At 37.8% G+C, this 18,562-nt stretch overlaps 1 protein-coding gene across 1 annotated transcript; it reads right to left on the bottom strand.

The window, feature by feature from the left end:
- Positions 1–426: 426 nt before the first annotated feature.
- Positions 427–18,354, bottom strand: TRPC1 (transient receptor potential cation channel subfamily C member 1). The gene is made up of 13 exons (XM_053951392.1): positions 18,131–18,354; positions 16,757–16,911; positions 15,423–15,524; positions 14,430–14,632; positions 13,557–13,688; positions 12,078–12,273; positions 10,763–11,099; positions 9,105–9,244; positions 6,921–7,064; positions 4,324–4,499; positions 3,972–4,173; positions 3,249–3,443; positions 427–2,372 (listed from the first exon to the last, which is right to left on the bottom strand). The coding sequence occupies exons 1-13, from the start codon at positions 18,264–18,266 to the stop codon at positions 2,145–2,147; spliced, it is 2,346 nt and encodes a 781-aa protein (XP_053807367.1). The 5' UTR covers positions 18,267–18,354; the 3' UTR covers positions 427–2,144.
- Between the last annotated feature and the right edge of the window lie 208 nt (positions 18,355–18,562).

Raw genomic sequence — 18,562 nt, forward strand, 5'->3', positions numbered from 1 at the left:
TTTTGTAATTTTAAAACTTCTAAATTGGAATTTTAATTTTCCAGCATTAGTTCCTATGTAGGCTAAGGGATTTTATGCACAGTGCTCTCTGCACTTCTTTGCAGCAGCCTGGAGAAAAGCAATATGGAAATCATGCTCGGAGCTGTCTTGAGCTACAACAATCTATTTTTATTTATGATGACATGGCCATCTGTCATGCAGCTTTTTCAGTGAGTCAAGAAAGGACTGGCAGCTTACTCATCATCTGCCAAATGGAAGGTAGGGAGAGCTCCTGCCTGCTCTTCTCAACGCTCCCTTTACACCAGTTCCTTTCCCAACAATACCAGCTACCTTCCTTAAACCTATTACCTCTACGTGACAAAAAAATACTTTCAGTGTGTTAACTGATATAATGTGTTTGCAATATGACAAATATTAATACAACCATATTTTTCAAAGAGCTTTTATTTGCTTCCTTTCTTGAATATACATAACATACACAGCACATAGTTTTTATGTTGGTGCATTATTCAAACATGAGATCTCAGTTCAAATACAAAACTCAGAGATCCTCTTTGCTTTGAACCAGGAGGTTAACTTCCTATTCCCATGAAAAGCCAACACAAATCAGAATCCCTCTATACTCTTAACACTTCTGGAAGTGGAGTATTAAAACCTAGTTCAGAAATACATTATTTCATAGTACGGAAAATATATTACCTTTACCTTTACAAGAAAGAGTTTTATAAGAATTCCTTCAAAAAAGTAAACATTCATGTAAGCCCCCATTCTGTCAATCTCCCAAAATCAACTGTGGTCAAAGACCACAATGGCTACCTGTGCCTTCTGGACACACGACCATTTCAGAAGAGCATCATCATAACAGTAAAACTGACAATCAATCCTTTAGCTGTCATAAATATACTTACTTTGTAATTAAAAATACAGGAATCTCACATTTCTCAGTTACAACTTGTCACCTTGAATTATATATAAGCATATAAAGCCATATAGGACCCTCTAGCACAGAAAATCCACAAAGCCCTTACTGTCCATTGTAAGCAAAGTCAGATAAACTATTTTCACAAAACACATTATATCTGACATAAAAAAAAAATGTCTAACTTGGCAACAATTCTGGTAAAAAACAGGAAAAAAGAAAACCAAATTTAAAAGGAGGATATGTAAAACCTGTGTCAAGCAGGCCCTTCTAAAGTACATCTCTCCAATGACAAGACTCAATGACCTCACAGAAAGAAGAGTAGAATGGTGTACAGGAATTGTTCAGCACTGCAAACAATAGCACTCATGTGCTTCACCTCATTTTCATGAAATCACAGATTTTAATAATTCAAATAATTTATCTAGATTTTAAAAACCCAGGATACTAAACATTAAATGTTCACAGATTAATTTTTAAATTCTGTTCTCAATCCTAATATGTATATTAGAATATACTATTGAGGCACTGCTGAAAAATCCAAGCAGGGTTTGATTGTCTTACAGATAACCATGAACATTCAAGAAATGGTTGGTCTATTTTGTGTTCAAAAATGTCAATGTTCCCACAAAAGTGAAAAGTCTTGATGATTTGCTTTGCTGTATTCTATAAATGTTAATTTACAGTCAGTGTTATCGTACAAAACTAGAACTGCCTCTTTCAGAGCCATACAGTCTTCACATGCACTGTAACCTACAGTCATACATCATTTCCAACTGTGCTGGAAATTTTCTATTATTCTTTATCTGACTTTTCTATTAAAAATAAACAGGCTGGATTTTCATTTTAAAAAGCCTATCTTCTCCCACAACTTGAAAAACAAGTATCAAAAAAGAACAAACAGCAAAAATAGAAGAAAGAAACACATTGTGCTAGTTATGAAGCTCTAACACCTGACAGCCACAGACAGTCTGAGGAACATTTAAAAAACTCCTATATACAAATTTTATATACACACCAAGATTAAGAGGTTAAGAAAATTAGTGTATCTGTTTTTGCATTCATTTTGACCACTTGGGCACCGAGCTGCAACTTATGCCAACCAATTTTCAAATCTATTTTTGTGCAATAAAAATCTTGCCTATATGATCTGGCAACAGAATTATGTCAACACTTTCACCTATGGGTATTTTAAAGCACACACCTTTTGTTTAAAAGTTAGGTCTTAGTTTCTTGGATAAAACATAGCATATTTGGAAGTTCGAAAGCCAAGCAGGTCTCTCATTTCGTTCCGGAATTTTGACAAGTCCTGCCGCAGTTCATTGAGGTTTTCCACAGTGGCCTGATCCGTACTCTGCATCTTCTGCCTCATGGAAGTCAAGTAACGGTGCACTAAGCAACACATCACCTTTTGGTAATTCTCATCTCTCTTCTGCTTCAGATTTCTCCATTCCTTTAAACAAACATAACATATTTACTATGGAAGTGATTTTTGAGCCCTAAAGCCTGTATACAATTCTACAGAGAAGAAATATGAACAAAATAACACAGCTATTTTTAAAATACATCCTGATGAACACAAATATACAATTCATATAAATCGTCCACAAAATCCAAATTAAATTATAATCTGCTGTACCAGCAAAACTGAAAATTTTTATCTACCTGGCTTGGTAATTTTTCTGTGAGCAATCAAGAGTTCCATAACCCTGAATGTCTCTCAGTGCAAATTCCATAAAGTGCTTGAATTTGTTTATTTAGTGCTATTTTCATCAGCAAGAAGATGCAAAATTAGTATGCAAAATTGCAGGGTACAAAAAATGTTTATAAAATAAACAAACAAAAAATCCCTTCCCTAACAATGAGAGGCTTCAGTGACCTTTTTTGGTTATTTATTCTGACACTTCTGTAATATGTTTAAAACCAATTACCTTCTCCAAAGAATATTCTAACCTCACCATTTTTGAGATTAGCACATACTTCCTTGAGGTTTCTATGTGTTTTCATTCAATCAAAGCATTTTTTTTTCAGACTATTTCTGGGGGAATTGGAAGTTGGAGGGAAGTCGGTTGAAATTTCCAAACCAGAAAGTTAATAAAACCTTACTTAAGTAGAAATAAGTAACACTTATTTAATAATTTAATAAGTAACAAGATAAATAAGTAACACTTATTTATCTTGGATGCAACACCCATTATTCTGCAGTTCCTATTTATCTTAGTAGTGTTCACCCTCCGCCAGGCAGCTTCATGCAGCAATCTGCGTTTTCATTTCAGCAAGCAGCACCTTTCCAGCTGCAGAGCTCAGAGCTTGCCCAATCATTCCTCACCTTGAGGCTGTTCTGACGTTTCACTTTGCCACTTGATGTATGAGAGCAGATCCATTTACTGAGACTGTTGAAAAGGTAACAAATTGTCTTGGGAGAGGGTATAACGTTAAAAGGTGGAGGGAGCGTGCATTTATCATCGAAGTAGCTAAGCCAAAGCTTGGCACGAGCAAACTTCCATTCCTTATCTTCATGATTCTAAAACATCAGAAATATTAACAGAGAAAAGAAACAGAAATATGAATAGGTTATTTTATAAGTTTAATTTGCTCACACCTGAAAAACTGACCATTATTTAATTTTGGTTATATAGCATTTTAATAGATAGATCACAGAGCATTTTAATAGGTTTGCTTGAATATTCTAATATTCAATACTTAAAACAAGTACATCTTTCTTGAATTCCTAGTATAAAATTCAAAAGGTATAGATCAATACCCAGATGAAATGCCAAAGTACCACACATATCAAAACCAGCATTTGAACTGCCATTGTATCAAGAAAGTAATCAATTCCCAGTGGGCCAAAGCCCTGTACATATTCAACATGGAAATTACAATTGTTTTTTAATCAAAGTAAATAAGAACTTCTTATTTGAAGGAAAAATATGAGCTCACAGACAGAGCTCATCCATGGTCTATAGCCCAGGAGTTTACACGTCATAGGAAGAAATCTGTGTAAAATCCAAAGATACAGATAATTGGTAATTAATCAGACACCACTTACTGCTATCAGCTGAAAACTTTTGTGGAGCATTGCCACAAGGAGTTTCGTTAATACTATCACAACCACCACGTTGTAGGTCCCAACAATAACAGCACCCACAAAAGACTGTAATTCTTCACCGTAGCTAAAACGTGTCACAAAGATTGCCACATGTGCCAGGGAGAATATGTACCAGAAGAGAGCAAAACATGTACCAATAAACCTTCAGAAACAAGGAAAAAGTTTGGTTAGATAAACCTAACACCAGAAGTGTTTAACATAAATTCAAGATCAGTGAAAAAATCCAGTTCTGTTTAATTACTAGGGATTAAAGGCTAACACAATACAGTTATTTTATAGATCTCAAACTCACGAATGGAATGTGTCATTGCTCTGTTGTTCACAGAAAATGCCCGCACAGTCCTTTTCTTCATTTACAGTAAATCCTTTATCATAAAGTTGGGTCAATCCAATTGTGAATGAGAACAAGACAAGAAGAAACATGCCCAGAAATTTTCCAAAATCTTGTAGCATCTGCCCCATTGAAATCTGTGAAATAGATTTATTTCTAATTTTAGTAAAACATGTAGTTATTTTTATTTGTATTGTCTCTTTCCTTCGAGCAAGAAAAAAATCTATTTATATTTTAAATATATAAGTTAAATTTTTATATGCTAAACAGACCTTAATGTCAGGAGATAGCCTTGTACTGGTTTTCAGAGAAAAATTCTAGATATTAAAAAGAATATGTAAGTAATTTTAACATTGCCTGAAAAATTAATATCCTCCAAGTAACCATAAGCAATAGTATGTACACCTTGTTACTTGTTTGCAATACCAATGGTAATAAGGAACTCACAGTTCAACAGACAAAAGTAGTAAATAAAACAGATTTGAACATAAATGCCATCATAGAAATTTAAGAAAACATTTAGAAGAATACTTTATTAATCAAAATATTTGGAATAATTTATCACTAATTTAAAAAAAAGTAGTATACAAAAGCCCATCTGCAGAACACAAAACTAGCTCTCTGTACATTTTATGTATGATTTTAAATAAACACGTATAGACACACAGAAATGGAAGGATAAAGCATACAAGGTATGACAGTAAATTCGGATGATTAGTTTCCAATTCAAAATATTCTATACAGAACTTTGCGACATTAGAAATACAGCACCTTAAAAAAAAACAACCATATTGCTTGTGATTTTTTTCCAACACAGGAAAGACCTTGATTTGCTCTTGACATAAGCCCAAATCTTTACACAGACACACCATAAATGGTTTCTATAATTTAATTAGTCTTCCTCCAAACTTCTTCAGAACAGTGTACCATTATAAAGAATGCAAATATATGTAATGGGGGTTTGGGTGGATCAGTGGATATAAATCAGTGTGTGGAAAGCCCAGTCCTATATGAATCAAAATCTGTACCGACTCATAGTCCAGAACTGTAACACGATTGCCAGGTTTTGCAAGTACAGCTTTACTGGGAGATTAATTCCTGCTCCCTCCTTTGCTGCTGGAAACTCACCAAGTAACTCCTGCAGCACAGTACATTCAGAGTCTGTACAGTTTGTAATGGTCATGGAGATTCTGCAGCTGTGGGCAGAGCTGTGCACCAGTTCTGTGCACGTTTGGTCAGAGGATCACTGTATTCCCCATCAAACTGTTTCATCACATCCAACCCTTCAGTGAAAAAAACCCAACCCAAATCCCAATGACAAAACATTTTCCCTTTAACACATGGTTACTGCCAAGGGAGAGAAAAAGTAGATGAAACAGGAACGCACAAAAAGTGCAAACTGCCCAAAACTATTTTGTTTGGAAGAGAGTGTAACAACCCATCCCAAATGCCAGTTGCTTTCCTCATAGATTCATGCTTTCCCTCTGTAAGTATTTACAATTTCTAAGCACTTGAAATCTAATTATCTCATCTAGGGAAGTACTATTCTACCTTCTGTTAATAATAAAATCCACCCCACACAGCTAACTTACAAATCTGGATTATAACAGGTTTTATTAGCCAATGAGTCAAGTAACTGAAGGTTTAAAAATAACTCTTCAGAACTGAGCTGCCTTCCCCTGCCCCCCACTGTTGGGTTTCCATCCCATATTTGATTACCACCATCTGAACTTTGTGACCTACTTTCAGAAAATACTGTAAGAGTTGTTGCACCAGCCCTACTGGCCAGCAGTAATAATGTAAGCTCCTGTGTGCCTCTGAATGGGGTGACTGTTGACTGTTTTTATTTACTTGGAAAATTTCACAACACAGCCTCCTAATAAAAAACTTGCGAAAGATCTGGTACATAAATAAACATGCACATTAAACAGTGAATCTCTTTAAAATGTGGAGAGACTTCAGTGTTTAATCAATTTGTACAACCTTAATGCTTAATGCAACATTAAGACCTCAGTATTTTTTTCAAAGTGTAGAAGTACATTTCCATTTAAAATGTGCAACAGAAAATTAGATAATTAAAATGTGGGAGGTTTTACTGTTATCATTACTGGAAGGCTCCAACAAATACCAAGTAAGAAGAAACCTGTTCTGCCTTTTTATAACTGCCAATAAATAGGTGAGTATTTCAATACTCTAGACAGATTTATATTTTTCAAACAAAAGCAATTTGCACAACTCAAGGTGCAACTTCAATGACATCACAGACATAAACAGAAAGGCTTTTGATTACTCTTCCTTGCTACACACTTATTCATCAATCTCTTTAGAAATAAGAAGCTAAGGCAATTATTTGCATAAAACTTTGCAGGAAGAACCTGATCCTTACACTTTCCAAACTGTGGAAACTTAGGTGGTATGTTAAGCTTAGAACAGATGAAAACAAAAAAGACAGTAAAGGTACAGCTATCATGGAAAAATGCCCTCACTGAACTACACTTTCAATAAGACACTGGATAGCAAATTATGTCTAATATTTTTTAAACAGTAATGATATTCACCTGGAGTGGTCCCAGAATGGAGCTGGTTGTGTACATGAAGAAGAGACGCAGGTAACTAAGAACATTGGCAAAGGCAAAAAGACCTTCTGCCACTAGGGTAGGATGGAATGCATCCCAGTCCTTCCTTTCAGCATAATCATGAAACTGCAACATCAAAAAGGACAAGTTGAGATCACTACCATTATAAATACAGAAATGTAGCCATACACCTCTCTTTACTTCTACTTCCAAAACAGGCAAGAGCCTAAAATAAATCAACATATATCACTCATAGGTGTCATACCTCTTTCAGACAAAGGCATTTAAAAGGCCATTCCAGAAGGAGCCATAAATCAGAGAATGTAAATTCAACATCTAATTCTGACACTCACTTGTTCAAACCATTTATTCCTCTGTTCTGCTTTCACTTCTACTCTGTTTTGCACGGTCACAGGGACTTGGGAACTTTCTTATATAAACATGAGCACTGCCTTGTAGAATAGGCCTCAGTCAAAACCAATTTGAGATGCTACAAAGAAAACCAAGGCACACATGCATTTGCAATGTGGTGACAGCTGATCTTAACCAGTTTTGGAAAGCCTTATGACTTGGGGTTCCTTCCACAGATTTTATGAATGGCTACAGAGAACGGGAGTCACAAGTAAACTGTTGCTTTACGTATTATCCACTAAGTACTACTATTCAACTTATTCAGGGCATATCCACAGATTCCTAACTTTTGGTTTGGCTGAGAACATTCAGCATTTATATTACCAGCTTCTGCTGTCTCAAAATGGACATTCAAAAACCAAGGAACTCTGATCTGCTTTATAATAACACCCAAAAGTCTGCTGCACAAAGATGGCAAGAAATAAGGCTAAGTATTTTGCTACACACCACAACTGCATGTGTACAAATCCTTCTGCTACAGAGATTCTTCTTCTAGTTCTTACAGCTTCGGGGCCTATAATGGACCTAAGATGCAAACTGAACATTTTGACTTGGTTTTCTATGTGATTTATAAACTATAAAAATACATTTGGCCATATAAAAGGGGCAAAGCCCTATTATATGCCTATTGTATGGAGAGGAGTCCTGCATCTTCAAATAGGTTACAATTTAAATTGGCAACAATGGGTCTCGTCTTAGCAAAGGAACTACTACTAGAGTAATGCTGGTTGCAAAGCAAATGGCTGGGAAAGCAGCCCAATGTGGCCCAATTCTCCCTCTATTTTTTTTCCAAGAAATGGTCTTCCTTACCAAATGATTACCAGCCTCTGGATCAATGTTAGGATAAGAAAATGAGCCAAACACCAAGTTGGGAAGAACTGAACCAGTTCATTTCCCTCCAAACTGCCAGACAGCTGTCAACTTGCAGTTTTCAAGACACAATAATGGTGCTACTGCACTGGCTTGAATTTTGCTGTAATATTCACATTCAATTGGTCTGGCAGTTTGCCATGTGCTGTGTGGTTAACAACATATGCAGCAGAATGGTGCATTTGAAAATGATCATTTTCAAAACTCATATTTTCAATCAAATCCAGATGGCTTTTCATCGAGACAAGACAAGGCTCCTCTACGGTCTCAGGGCTTTTATCCTTACTACCAAATAAAACCCCAACCAAAAAAACCCCACCAAGCAAAAACCAATTAAAAATCCACCACTTATGACATTCAAATATATGTAATCAAAAGCTAAATAAAACTTTCTGTAACAAAAATGCACTAGGCAATCCAAACACAGAGACTACTCTCTTTCTGCATAGTACTGAATGGAGTAAGGCAAGCTCAAATGCCCAATCTGGTAAGATGCATTTCCCTAAATAAAAATCAAGCCATTTGGAAGACCAGTCAGCTGTTACAAGGAAGACAGTAGCTCTGTTTGGGGCTTCCAAGTACTTGGACATGTCCTGATGTGTTTTCTATCTCCCATTTGCCTGATCAACGGCGCTTTGAAGACCGAGGTGCAACAAGACCCAAGGTCTTGACACCTCCATGGCCCACACCACACAGAGCATTTGAGCCCAAAGCCTACACTGCACCCCATCATAGGCTGTTACTAATGTTGAACACTGAACCACAACACCCTACTTCTAGCACACCACGTGTAATACATCTTCAGGTATTTTGCAGCAAGGTACTAAAATCATACTTGCTCAGTCAGTCCCAGGGGAGCTTTGATCTATGAAGACTGGTGCTCACCTTGTTATGGGCAACGACTTTGAGGGCAAAAGTTGCCAAATACAGGGAATTCATGACAAAACTAAGCTGATTGCGGGATTCTTCCAAAAAATCTTCTAAACCATCATACCAGAGCCTCTTAACATCTGACCACACCATTCCTGCAGGAAAAAACATAAAACCCAGGGAAGTGAAGCCATTGCATACCTGTTCAGGTATGACTTTACATATGATCACCATGTGTTTTACACTGAATTTGTTACAGAATCAATAAAAGGAAATAGAGAAGAAGATAATATTTACACACACAAGAACTGGAGTTCTGTTGCTCTATTTTCCCATGGAAGACATCTGTATTCATGATTTTGAAAGTCCATCCAGAACAATACAAAACTTGTTACTAGCCCGAAGTGTAACAAATTCTGCTGTGGCCATTCTGACAATGATTTTTAGGGAGTATTTTAATGGGACTGTGGAATAAAATAATGTAAGTGAATCCTTGTTACTTGATTCTTTTGATTCCAGTTGATTTTGCAGAGTATTTTCTAAATATGTTCTTAATCAACTTAGAATATTTTCAAGGAACCAGTATAATGTCATTACAAAATAAGCATTTAAGCTATAAATGCAATTACTATTTAAAAACTTGAGATTCAGTGATGTGAAAAATAGCCCCATTTTAATGGCTATGTTTGCTTAGATATAATTTTTAAATCCTACATGAAATCCACATTGCAAAATTACATGCAGAAAAAATATATTTCTATAGCCTTTATTTAAAATTACCAAGACCTAATGACACACTTTGTCAGCAGACTTGGCGGAACAAAAGAATTTATAAAACTATAATATTTAATTTCAAAGCAAAGGAGGAATCTGACTTGTACTCAAAATTTGAAGTTTTCAGGCTTCTTTTAAGACCTGTGTTTATGTGGGGGATACTACATGTTTCCAAAATCTGCAAGAACTGCTCAACAGTTTTAATACAGCTCAATTGTGAAAGGAATCACCACTACACAAAAATCCTCTCACCCTAAAATATCAAATAAATCACCCTCAGAATTACTTAAAATAAAAACTGTGTTGTTTTTTACCATATCACTGCTTTTTACAAGCCCCATTAAACAAATGATACATATCTACTTACCTTACATTAAGATAAATTTTAATGTAAAAACAATCGCATGCCAGACAACCAAAGACAAGGTAAAAGTTAAGAACTTTCAACCAAAAGTTCTTGGGAACACAACAAAAATTATACCTGTGCTCCCTCTGCTGCATCAACCAGAAGTGACATGCAGCCTCTCTGGTACAGTTATGATAACTGGTGACAATGACATACAGAAAGAGAAAACCATAAGATAGGAAAATAATATTTGTTTTTGTGTTTTGAAACAAGCATGAGGTAAATGCACACCTCCAATCTCTTTGTAAGATGGAGCATGCACACGTAAACACACATAACATATACTTCTATCTTTAAGCCACGTACCAACTGTGCAGCAAGTCCAAATTTTGTTATTAACTACTTTTCCAACCAAGCATTATAGAACTGGTCAGGAAAGACTGAGTTATTACTTATTGCTGATGTACCACTAAACTGGCATTTTTTAATATATTTAGCATATATTTTTTATATATTTAGCAACTGTCATCCAATCCACTCAAATCATACCTACCAATAAGCCATATTATCAGAAGATAGTCTATTCTCTCAAGGGCTGGTCCCATTGTATTCTTCTTATTCTCATTGTAGACAAGGGAGTACAAATTAAGTAATAACAGAAATGTGAAATATGAAGCTCCATGAATAATAAACTTCATAAAAGGAGTGTGAATTATTCGACCTACTCGAGATTTAGGAGCTAACAAGTAACAGAGGGACAGAACTGGCCAGAAAATGCCAACCATCAGAACAGTCAGGATCTTCTTGCAGGTGTGCTTGCGCCGATAGCCAGCCATCTGCCCAAACCACACCGTGTTGAGAAACTGCTGGCAGTTGGACTGGGCAACAAACTGGGCAGAAGGAGGGGGAGAAACAAACAAGGAATCACTCTCAGGTTTCTTCACACACTTTCGCATAAGTTGCATCATTAAAATTAATTTTCTAACTATATGTATACTGCACAAAAAAGTTATTTTCCAAGCCCTGTACTAAAAGCAAGCTATGCTCAAACCCAGAGGAACACCAAAATACTTCAGTGTGCTTGATGAATGCAGGCCAGAAATGTGTAATGCTGCTTGTAGGGCACTCCAGAACTACAGTTTATGACTTATAAATGCTATGTATTTCAACAGTTCACAAACAGTTTAAGCCTAGACATGTAGAACAGACAGAATTATATAATTCCTTTTGCAAATACTAACTAAAAATGGATTTTGCATGAAAAGGAAACTTCCACTCTGTCCTTGGTCCTTGTACTAGAATCCCACAATATCCATTTGCATTCCAGCACGGAAAACTAGAGTTATAATTTATGAAGGGACAACAATCACAGTAACCTACTGCATGAAGGAAGTTGCATATTGATGGCATAAAAAGTGCTGCTATTCTGGAACAGAGGGGCTATTCAGTTATACCAGCACAGGTCCAACCTAATTACTGAACAGCACAGGCAAGGCCTGAGACAAAGCTGAACAGTTAATGAACAGTGAGAAGATGATAAATCATGTTTGGCACCTAAGGATCCATGCCTTTCTAGGCAAGGATTTAATGAGGAACTGAATAAATAATTACCACTACCAGAGCTGTTCATAAAAAAGCAGTGGCCTATACTCCAATACAGAAAACACTGCATTCATCTCCACAGTAAACACTGAAGGGTCCCTCAGCATCCCTGTTTCACATACTGGTACCTGTGTATTACCATCTCTTCTATAACTCCCACAAATTTATTTCCACTTCTGTGTCCAGAGGCAGAACAACAAAGTAATTAATTACTAGCAAAATATGATATGGAAAGTCTATCAAGTTACTGCAACAAACAAACAAACCTCTTTTTGATTATACTTGATTGCAAGTTTTAAGCGGCTTAAGTTCATCCTCTCCTCCAACAATCCTCGCTTGTCTACGTGTTCATCACTGGAGGTGTGATTCAGAATCACTTCCAGCTCCCGGGAATTCCGTGCTTGTGCAAGTAAATCTTTAGCAAAGGTTTTGCACTGTTGAGCAAGCTCCTCATAATCATTTCTGAAACACACAGAAGCAGCATGCACTATTACACTGATCCCGTATTTTCCATTAAATAAAAAACTAGCCCCTTTTGGCTGGGATTGCATGTTATGTTGAGACAAATTAAAAGAAACCACCCTAGAAGTCCCATGTCAAGATCCAAACATTCCTAAGACAACTCTGAGTAGTTTTCACCGTGTAACATGACAATGCCATTTCTATTCAGCTTGCAAGATCACTAGAGAAAATCTGGCAAACAAATTTACAGTATACAAATTCTTATGTCATGAGTTCCATACAGAGAGGTAAAGCTTAGAGTTATGTCCAGGACATGAGAAAGTGTAGCTGTCACAAAATATGACACTGGTAAGTAATCACTTGTACTTTCCAATTGGACAGGAAATAGTTTGGGGTTTTGCTTTATTTCTGTCATCTGAAAACTAAAGTCTATTCACTAAATATTATGTATTAATGTATTAAATACATTAAAAGAAACCACATGATTTCCTTGTCTCACCTTGCACACAGTCCATTTTAATGCCACGTTGTATCACAAAAATGCAACAATTGAACTCTTATTAAGAAAGATAGGCAGCTAAAATGCAGAAAATTCACATTTGTAGAAAATTCATGTATTTAGGAAAGTAGAATTTTACCTTATATAAAGACTTGCTTTCACATTCTTGGAAAGCTTTTGTGTTGGTATGTTACAAAATGGTAAAAATCTGCATTGTTTAAACATGAAATTACACTGAGCGTTTGCTCATCATATAGAGCATTTTCAGCATGAAGTCTTCTACACACATATGCAGATTTTAAATACATACATATATGCACTCTTCAAAGTCTTATAATGAGCAAAATTAAGAAACAATACCCAAAACAACTCCGAAGAGGAGTCAGGCCAGTATAAACAAGGTATTGCATATTTCTACCCTGATACAGAAAAAAAGTGCAGAGTACTAATGAGACATTGACATGATTAATAGGTGTATAATTTCTAAGTAAGTCAGCATTTAGCATAATTTCTGTTTATTTTTGCAGAGTAGAGCTGAAATTTGAACTGTTGGTGCAACTACACACATTAAAATGTCTATATCTAAAAGGATTTAAAGTAATTAAACTGTTGAAATTACTACTAAGGAGGCATAAATTATATTATGTAACTTATTATGTCTAATTATCAGTTTAAACACTCCACTTAGAAAAAAATGAAGAATAAACTTTTTCTAATATAAACATATTTCTACACCTGAAATTATACAAAAATATTAAAAATTATTTGTGTTTTCAATTCCTACCTGAATTCAACCTCAACAAGGCTTAATTCTTTCAAGTCTGCACTAAGTTCAAAAGCTCTTAGGATTGGATCCTCCTCTGTCAACATTATTAAGGCAGGACTGGCCAAACACCGATAAATGTCAAGACGAAACCTGTGACAAAAGAACGGCAAACAAAACAAAGATGTTTTACTTCATTAGCAGCCTCAAACCAGAGCCTGTTCCAAAGGTTTGCCTGAAATGGCCAGCTGAAAGACAAAACAATTTGGTTTTATAAAATCAGACACTAACTGCATTAATTACAGGGTGTCCTGAAAGATACATGACATATTTAGAACCCCTAAGTATCCAAAATTGGCCAAACTGGCTCCCTCTTCTTTTCCTCACTACTTCTATTGTTATCAGTATATCAGCAGAAATTTTAGATTAAATTAAGAGCTGCTACCTCAAATACTTCTATTGTTTGTCTGCTTTGGATACCCTGACATATCTTCTCATACTGAAGCTAATTATATAGGGAAGAGGATGGATACCAGAATGTGGCTTGTGGTAGCTCAATACCAAAAACTCAAATAACTTTTGAGAAAAATTTTATTTGCATAATCCCTTATAGCCCCAAGCCAAAAGTAGCCAGAATGTTTGAGAGGCACCTGGTAGAAAGGAAAGGCACATAGTGACTAAAAGTATAAAACCAAAATGGAAAAAAGCCACTGCCTCCCACCAGCCTTTTCAGGCACAACCCGTGCCCAAGAACTACCACCTCTCACAATAAGAGCTACAATATATTAAAGGAATCCACTCATAAACTTCACCTGAAAAAGGAAACATACTGAATGTGACCCAGGCAATGAATTAAGAATCTTTTTATTATGGCTTATGACTGCTAAGTCTTACCTGGAATGTCGCAGACTATCTTTTTTGTTCTTGGCAGTACACAGTGTGCACTCACACCCCACAGCATGAGGTTTGGGTAATGATATGTCTTGCTTCAACAGCATGGTGAGAATTTCATAGTTGTTACGATGAGCAGCTAAAATTACTGGTGCCACATCCATGGTTGTTGAGTACTCTGGGTTCTGAATACGTTCCATTAATTTCTGGAATAAAACATAGGAAGTATCTAAATTTATTACCTACAGTTCTACATGTAAGGGGGTTTTTGATTGTTCAGTCAAGAACTTCTCCTTCAAGTGTTTCATAACATGAACAGAAAGAAAAATATGTAACAACATTCATACCTGTCAGATAAATACTAAAAAAGAAAAACAGACCCAGATACTTTTCTGGTTAATTTACATGGAAGTACTGCCTATTTTTCCAATACACATAGGATATTAAAAATTGTTATTTTGCTCTAGTTTGTGAAAAAATTACTGTATTTACTATTTAAGTGCAGAAAAAAAAAAATCCTGAATGTGCCATACTCTTGTTACACAACACCTTACTCCTTCCCTGCCTCCACCTACACTTTGTGTTTTCAAAAGCTTTTTGGTACTAAAGCATTGACAAGGTAAGCTTCAATTGCTTAATTTCAAGGTGAAAGTCTGAAGATTTGCTCTGAAAATCTATGAAGCTTCAATACACGAATAAACACTTTATAAGTCAAGGCTGCTAACTACCTTGCAAACATAACCACTAGGTTTTTCCTCTTCTAAGCCAGGCATGTGTTTGGCAGGTGTAAAGCCACTGGATTCCTCAGGTGATAAAGCAAAATAATGTATTTCATCTTTCAAAACAAAAGAGGTTACAAAAAGAATCCCTGGTGTCCAGATTTGATCACCTTACAGACGCAGAATTTAAGAACACTGTTTTAAATAATACAGATACCCAAAAAAAGCAATAGCCTTCACAGCCCCAACCAAAAGTCAAGGAGTAATAACACTTAACCACAATGGTTGGCCTGGAGGATCGTTTTGGTCGGTGATTAAGTAGAATGTCAACAGCTCCCACCACTTCTGAGTCAATAGCCACCAAAAGTGCATCCGAGGACTAAGTAAAGAAAACAAACCATATGTGAAAACAGCAGTAAGTTAAACAGCACAAAGATACAAACTCAAGCCAAACTGCATTTTTAAAATATATTTTTAAAATTTAATTTTAAAGTACTAAAATGATGTTCTGTATTATTACCAGGCATATGATCAGGACACAAATTCAGGTTGCCACTGCAGGAGTTCACATAGTATTAGTGAAATATGCATCAGTGCATCAACAGAAGAGGAATCAATTGAATACATTACTTTCCAGGAAAGATGATGCAGAAGACTTAAGAAGTTAAGTTTAAAGACCCAGTTTACCAGGTCTATTAGACAGATTAAAAACAAGTGTTAGTGTAACACAGCTCAGGAATATGGGATACTTCAGCCCTGCATTTGTAATTCTGGGGTACAGCTAGGAAAATAAGCTTTTTCTTTCTTGGCTGGTATCCAACCACTTCTGCACCTTCTGCTGCGCTAAGAGTTTTTCATTTTCCCTACAGATGAAATTATTCTTCTTGATTAATTTCCAAAAATTTTGAATTTTTCTCAAAAAAAAAAAAAAAGAAGAAAAAGACACAGCTTTTATTACTGCCACTAATTCAAATACAGAAAAGCTTGTGGTTTTATTCATGCCCAGTATCAAACAATATAACAAAAGATACTACTTTTCCCTGCCTTACATATTTAATGCATCATAGCTTCACCTCTCCCACCAGTAGCAGAGATGCTGTACACCTTTAAGGAAGTCTTGTTGGTAGGAAACTGCCCTGCCATCAAGCACAGATCAAGTTTAACAAGAAAGCACTGCAGAAATGCATACTTGCCTTAACTTAAAATCAACTAATATAATGTGAATTTTTCTGTGTTACCATTTAAAAAGTCAATATACTCTATAGCCAAAGGGATTTTTGCATTTTACACTTTTTAATATAAGGCACTCACACCATGTACTTTTTTTCTTGAGGATAATATATGCATTATATCAGTAGAAGGAGTAACATTTAAAATAAAACTCAAACTTGTTAATATAATAGAAAATGTTACTTATACATTTGCCATGCCAATAAAATCCCACTAGAAAAGTGAACTTGCAAGAAGAAACCACTTTCACAATTTTTCCAATTTACTGGAAAAACAACTGAACTGCCTAAAAGGCAGACTGCATTTATGTCCAAATCTGGACAGATTAACAAAGAAGATATATGACTACACTCAACATTTTTAATAACATGTGTTGGATACCTGGCAGCCATAATCCAAAAGCAGCTGTAGTATGTCCAAGTTTTCATTTTCAATGGTTATAGTAACAGCATTTCGTCCAAGCACATCCACACAATTTATGTTCATTTCACCTGAGCTGTTTTCCTCTAAGAGTTTCTTAACCATGTAATAGTCACCTGCAGAAGTAAGGCAGGGATATCACTTCATATTATAAAGCAATAAAAGCATGTTATCCTATTAAGTACCAGCTACCATCAAACAAGACACTATTCTATAGTTGACAACAGTAACTGAGTTATCAGACAAGTAAGAAGTCAAGGTAGATAAGCATTCTCTCATCAGGGAGAAAACTAGAGATATTTCAGGAGACCTCTCTTCAGGAAAGCACTGGACATGTATTTCAATCCACCCCTTTAGTTTCAGTCCTAAAAACAAACACACGCAAAAGTACAGCTGCTTTCCAAAACTGTCTCTAGGGTAACAAATTACTTTGCAACACAGAAGACCACGACCAAGACAGATCTCAGTGTAGAATACTTGGAGTATATGTAGAATACAGTAAAATACATACCAAGAGTACTGAACCAGCTGTTACACAGACAGCTCGGTTTTGTTACTTTTTTTGTTATGTAGCCTTTTAGCTCTCTGATCCTCCCTTTAAAGAGAGAAAGCCATGGCTTCCTCTGGTGTTGAGGACAGACTGCACGGGCTGTGCAGTCTCACCACCGAGAGTCCCAGAGCAAAGCTGCTAAGCTCGCTAGCGAATGCCACTGCAGAAATACCCCCGTGGCTGTGAGCTAACCTGAGCTCGGGCGAGCACGCAGCTCTGTGTGCAAACACCGCAGCTCCAGTCCTTATGCCCCAAGCACGCAGAGCCGCGCATCGATAAAAGCATATCCTGGAGTCCAACGTTTCAGATCTTTTAAGATCAGTTCGATTTAAGGCCACGTTTCGACTCAAAGGTAAGTAAATACAGGCTTAAAGCAAGCAGCGTATTTCAGAAAGACAACTCTCTTCCCATCCACCACCAATGGTGCAAACCGCAGGATACTGATCTCGCTTATCCTGGGGATGTCTAGATAAGCCCCAATTTTACAGCAGCTCTCTACTCAGAGACTCTTTTAACAGCGAACACCTCCTAGATTCCTCCGACACAAACCGAATGCCCTCACGAACACGGGAGGAGCCGGCCCCGCGCGTCCCTTCCCGCTCACGGGCCAGCGGGAGGCGGCGAGCCCGGACCCCTCGGTGCCCCAGGGCAGCCGCACGGCGGGACCGCACGGCAGGCGAGGGGCGGGCAGCGCAGCGCTGACACCCGGCCGCGGCTCCGGCCCTCGGAGCGAGCGGCCGAGACCTCGAGGGGGGCCGGGCCGGGCCGGGCGGCGGGGCGGGTACCTTTGTCGCAGGCCAGCAGGAAAAGCTTCTCGTCCAGCGTAGTCTCCTCCTTCACCTGCCGCACATCCTTCAGCGCCAGCAGCTTGTTGGGCGAGGCCGAGGCGGACGGGTCCGCGCTCTGGTACAGGGCGGCCATGGCTCCGCCAGGCCCATGCGGACCGGGCGGGGCGGTGTGGCGGTGCCGCCGCTGCCCCTCGGCACCGCCGGCGAGCGGGGCAGCAGCCCCGGCCCGGTCACCCCTGGCGGGCGCGATGGGCAGGGCAGGGCCGGGCGGGGCTGGCAAGGCAGGGCCGGGCCGGGCCGGGCCGCCGCTCCCCGCCGCAGTGCGCAGGCTCCGGCCCCGCCGCCGGGGCAGCGCAGGCGGGCGGAGCGCGGGGGCCGCGGCCCGAAGGCGCCGCCGCTGCTCCGAGCGTGGCCCTGCCCTGCCCACAG

This window comes from Vidua chalybeata, chromosome 10 (genome assembly GCF_026979565.1).
Source record: "Vidua chalybeata isolate OUT-0048 chromosome 10, bVidCha1 merged haplotype, whole genome shotgun sequence".
Lineage (NCBI taxonomy): Eukaryota > Metazoa > Chordata > Aves > Passeriformes > Viduidae > Vidua > Vidua chalybeata.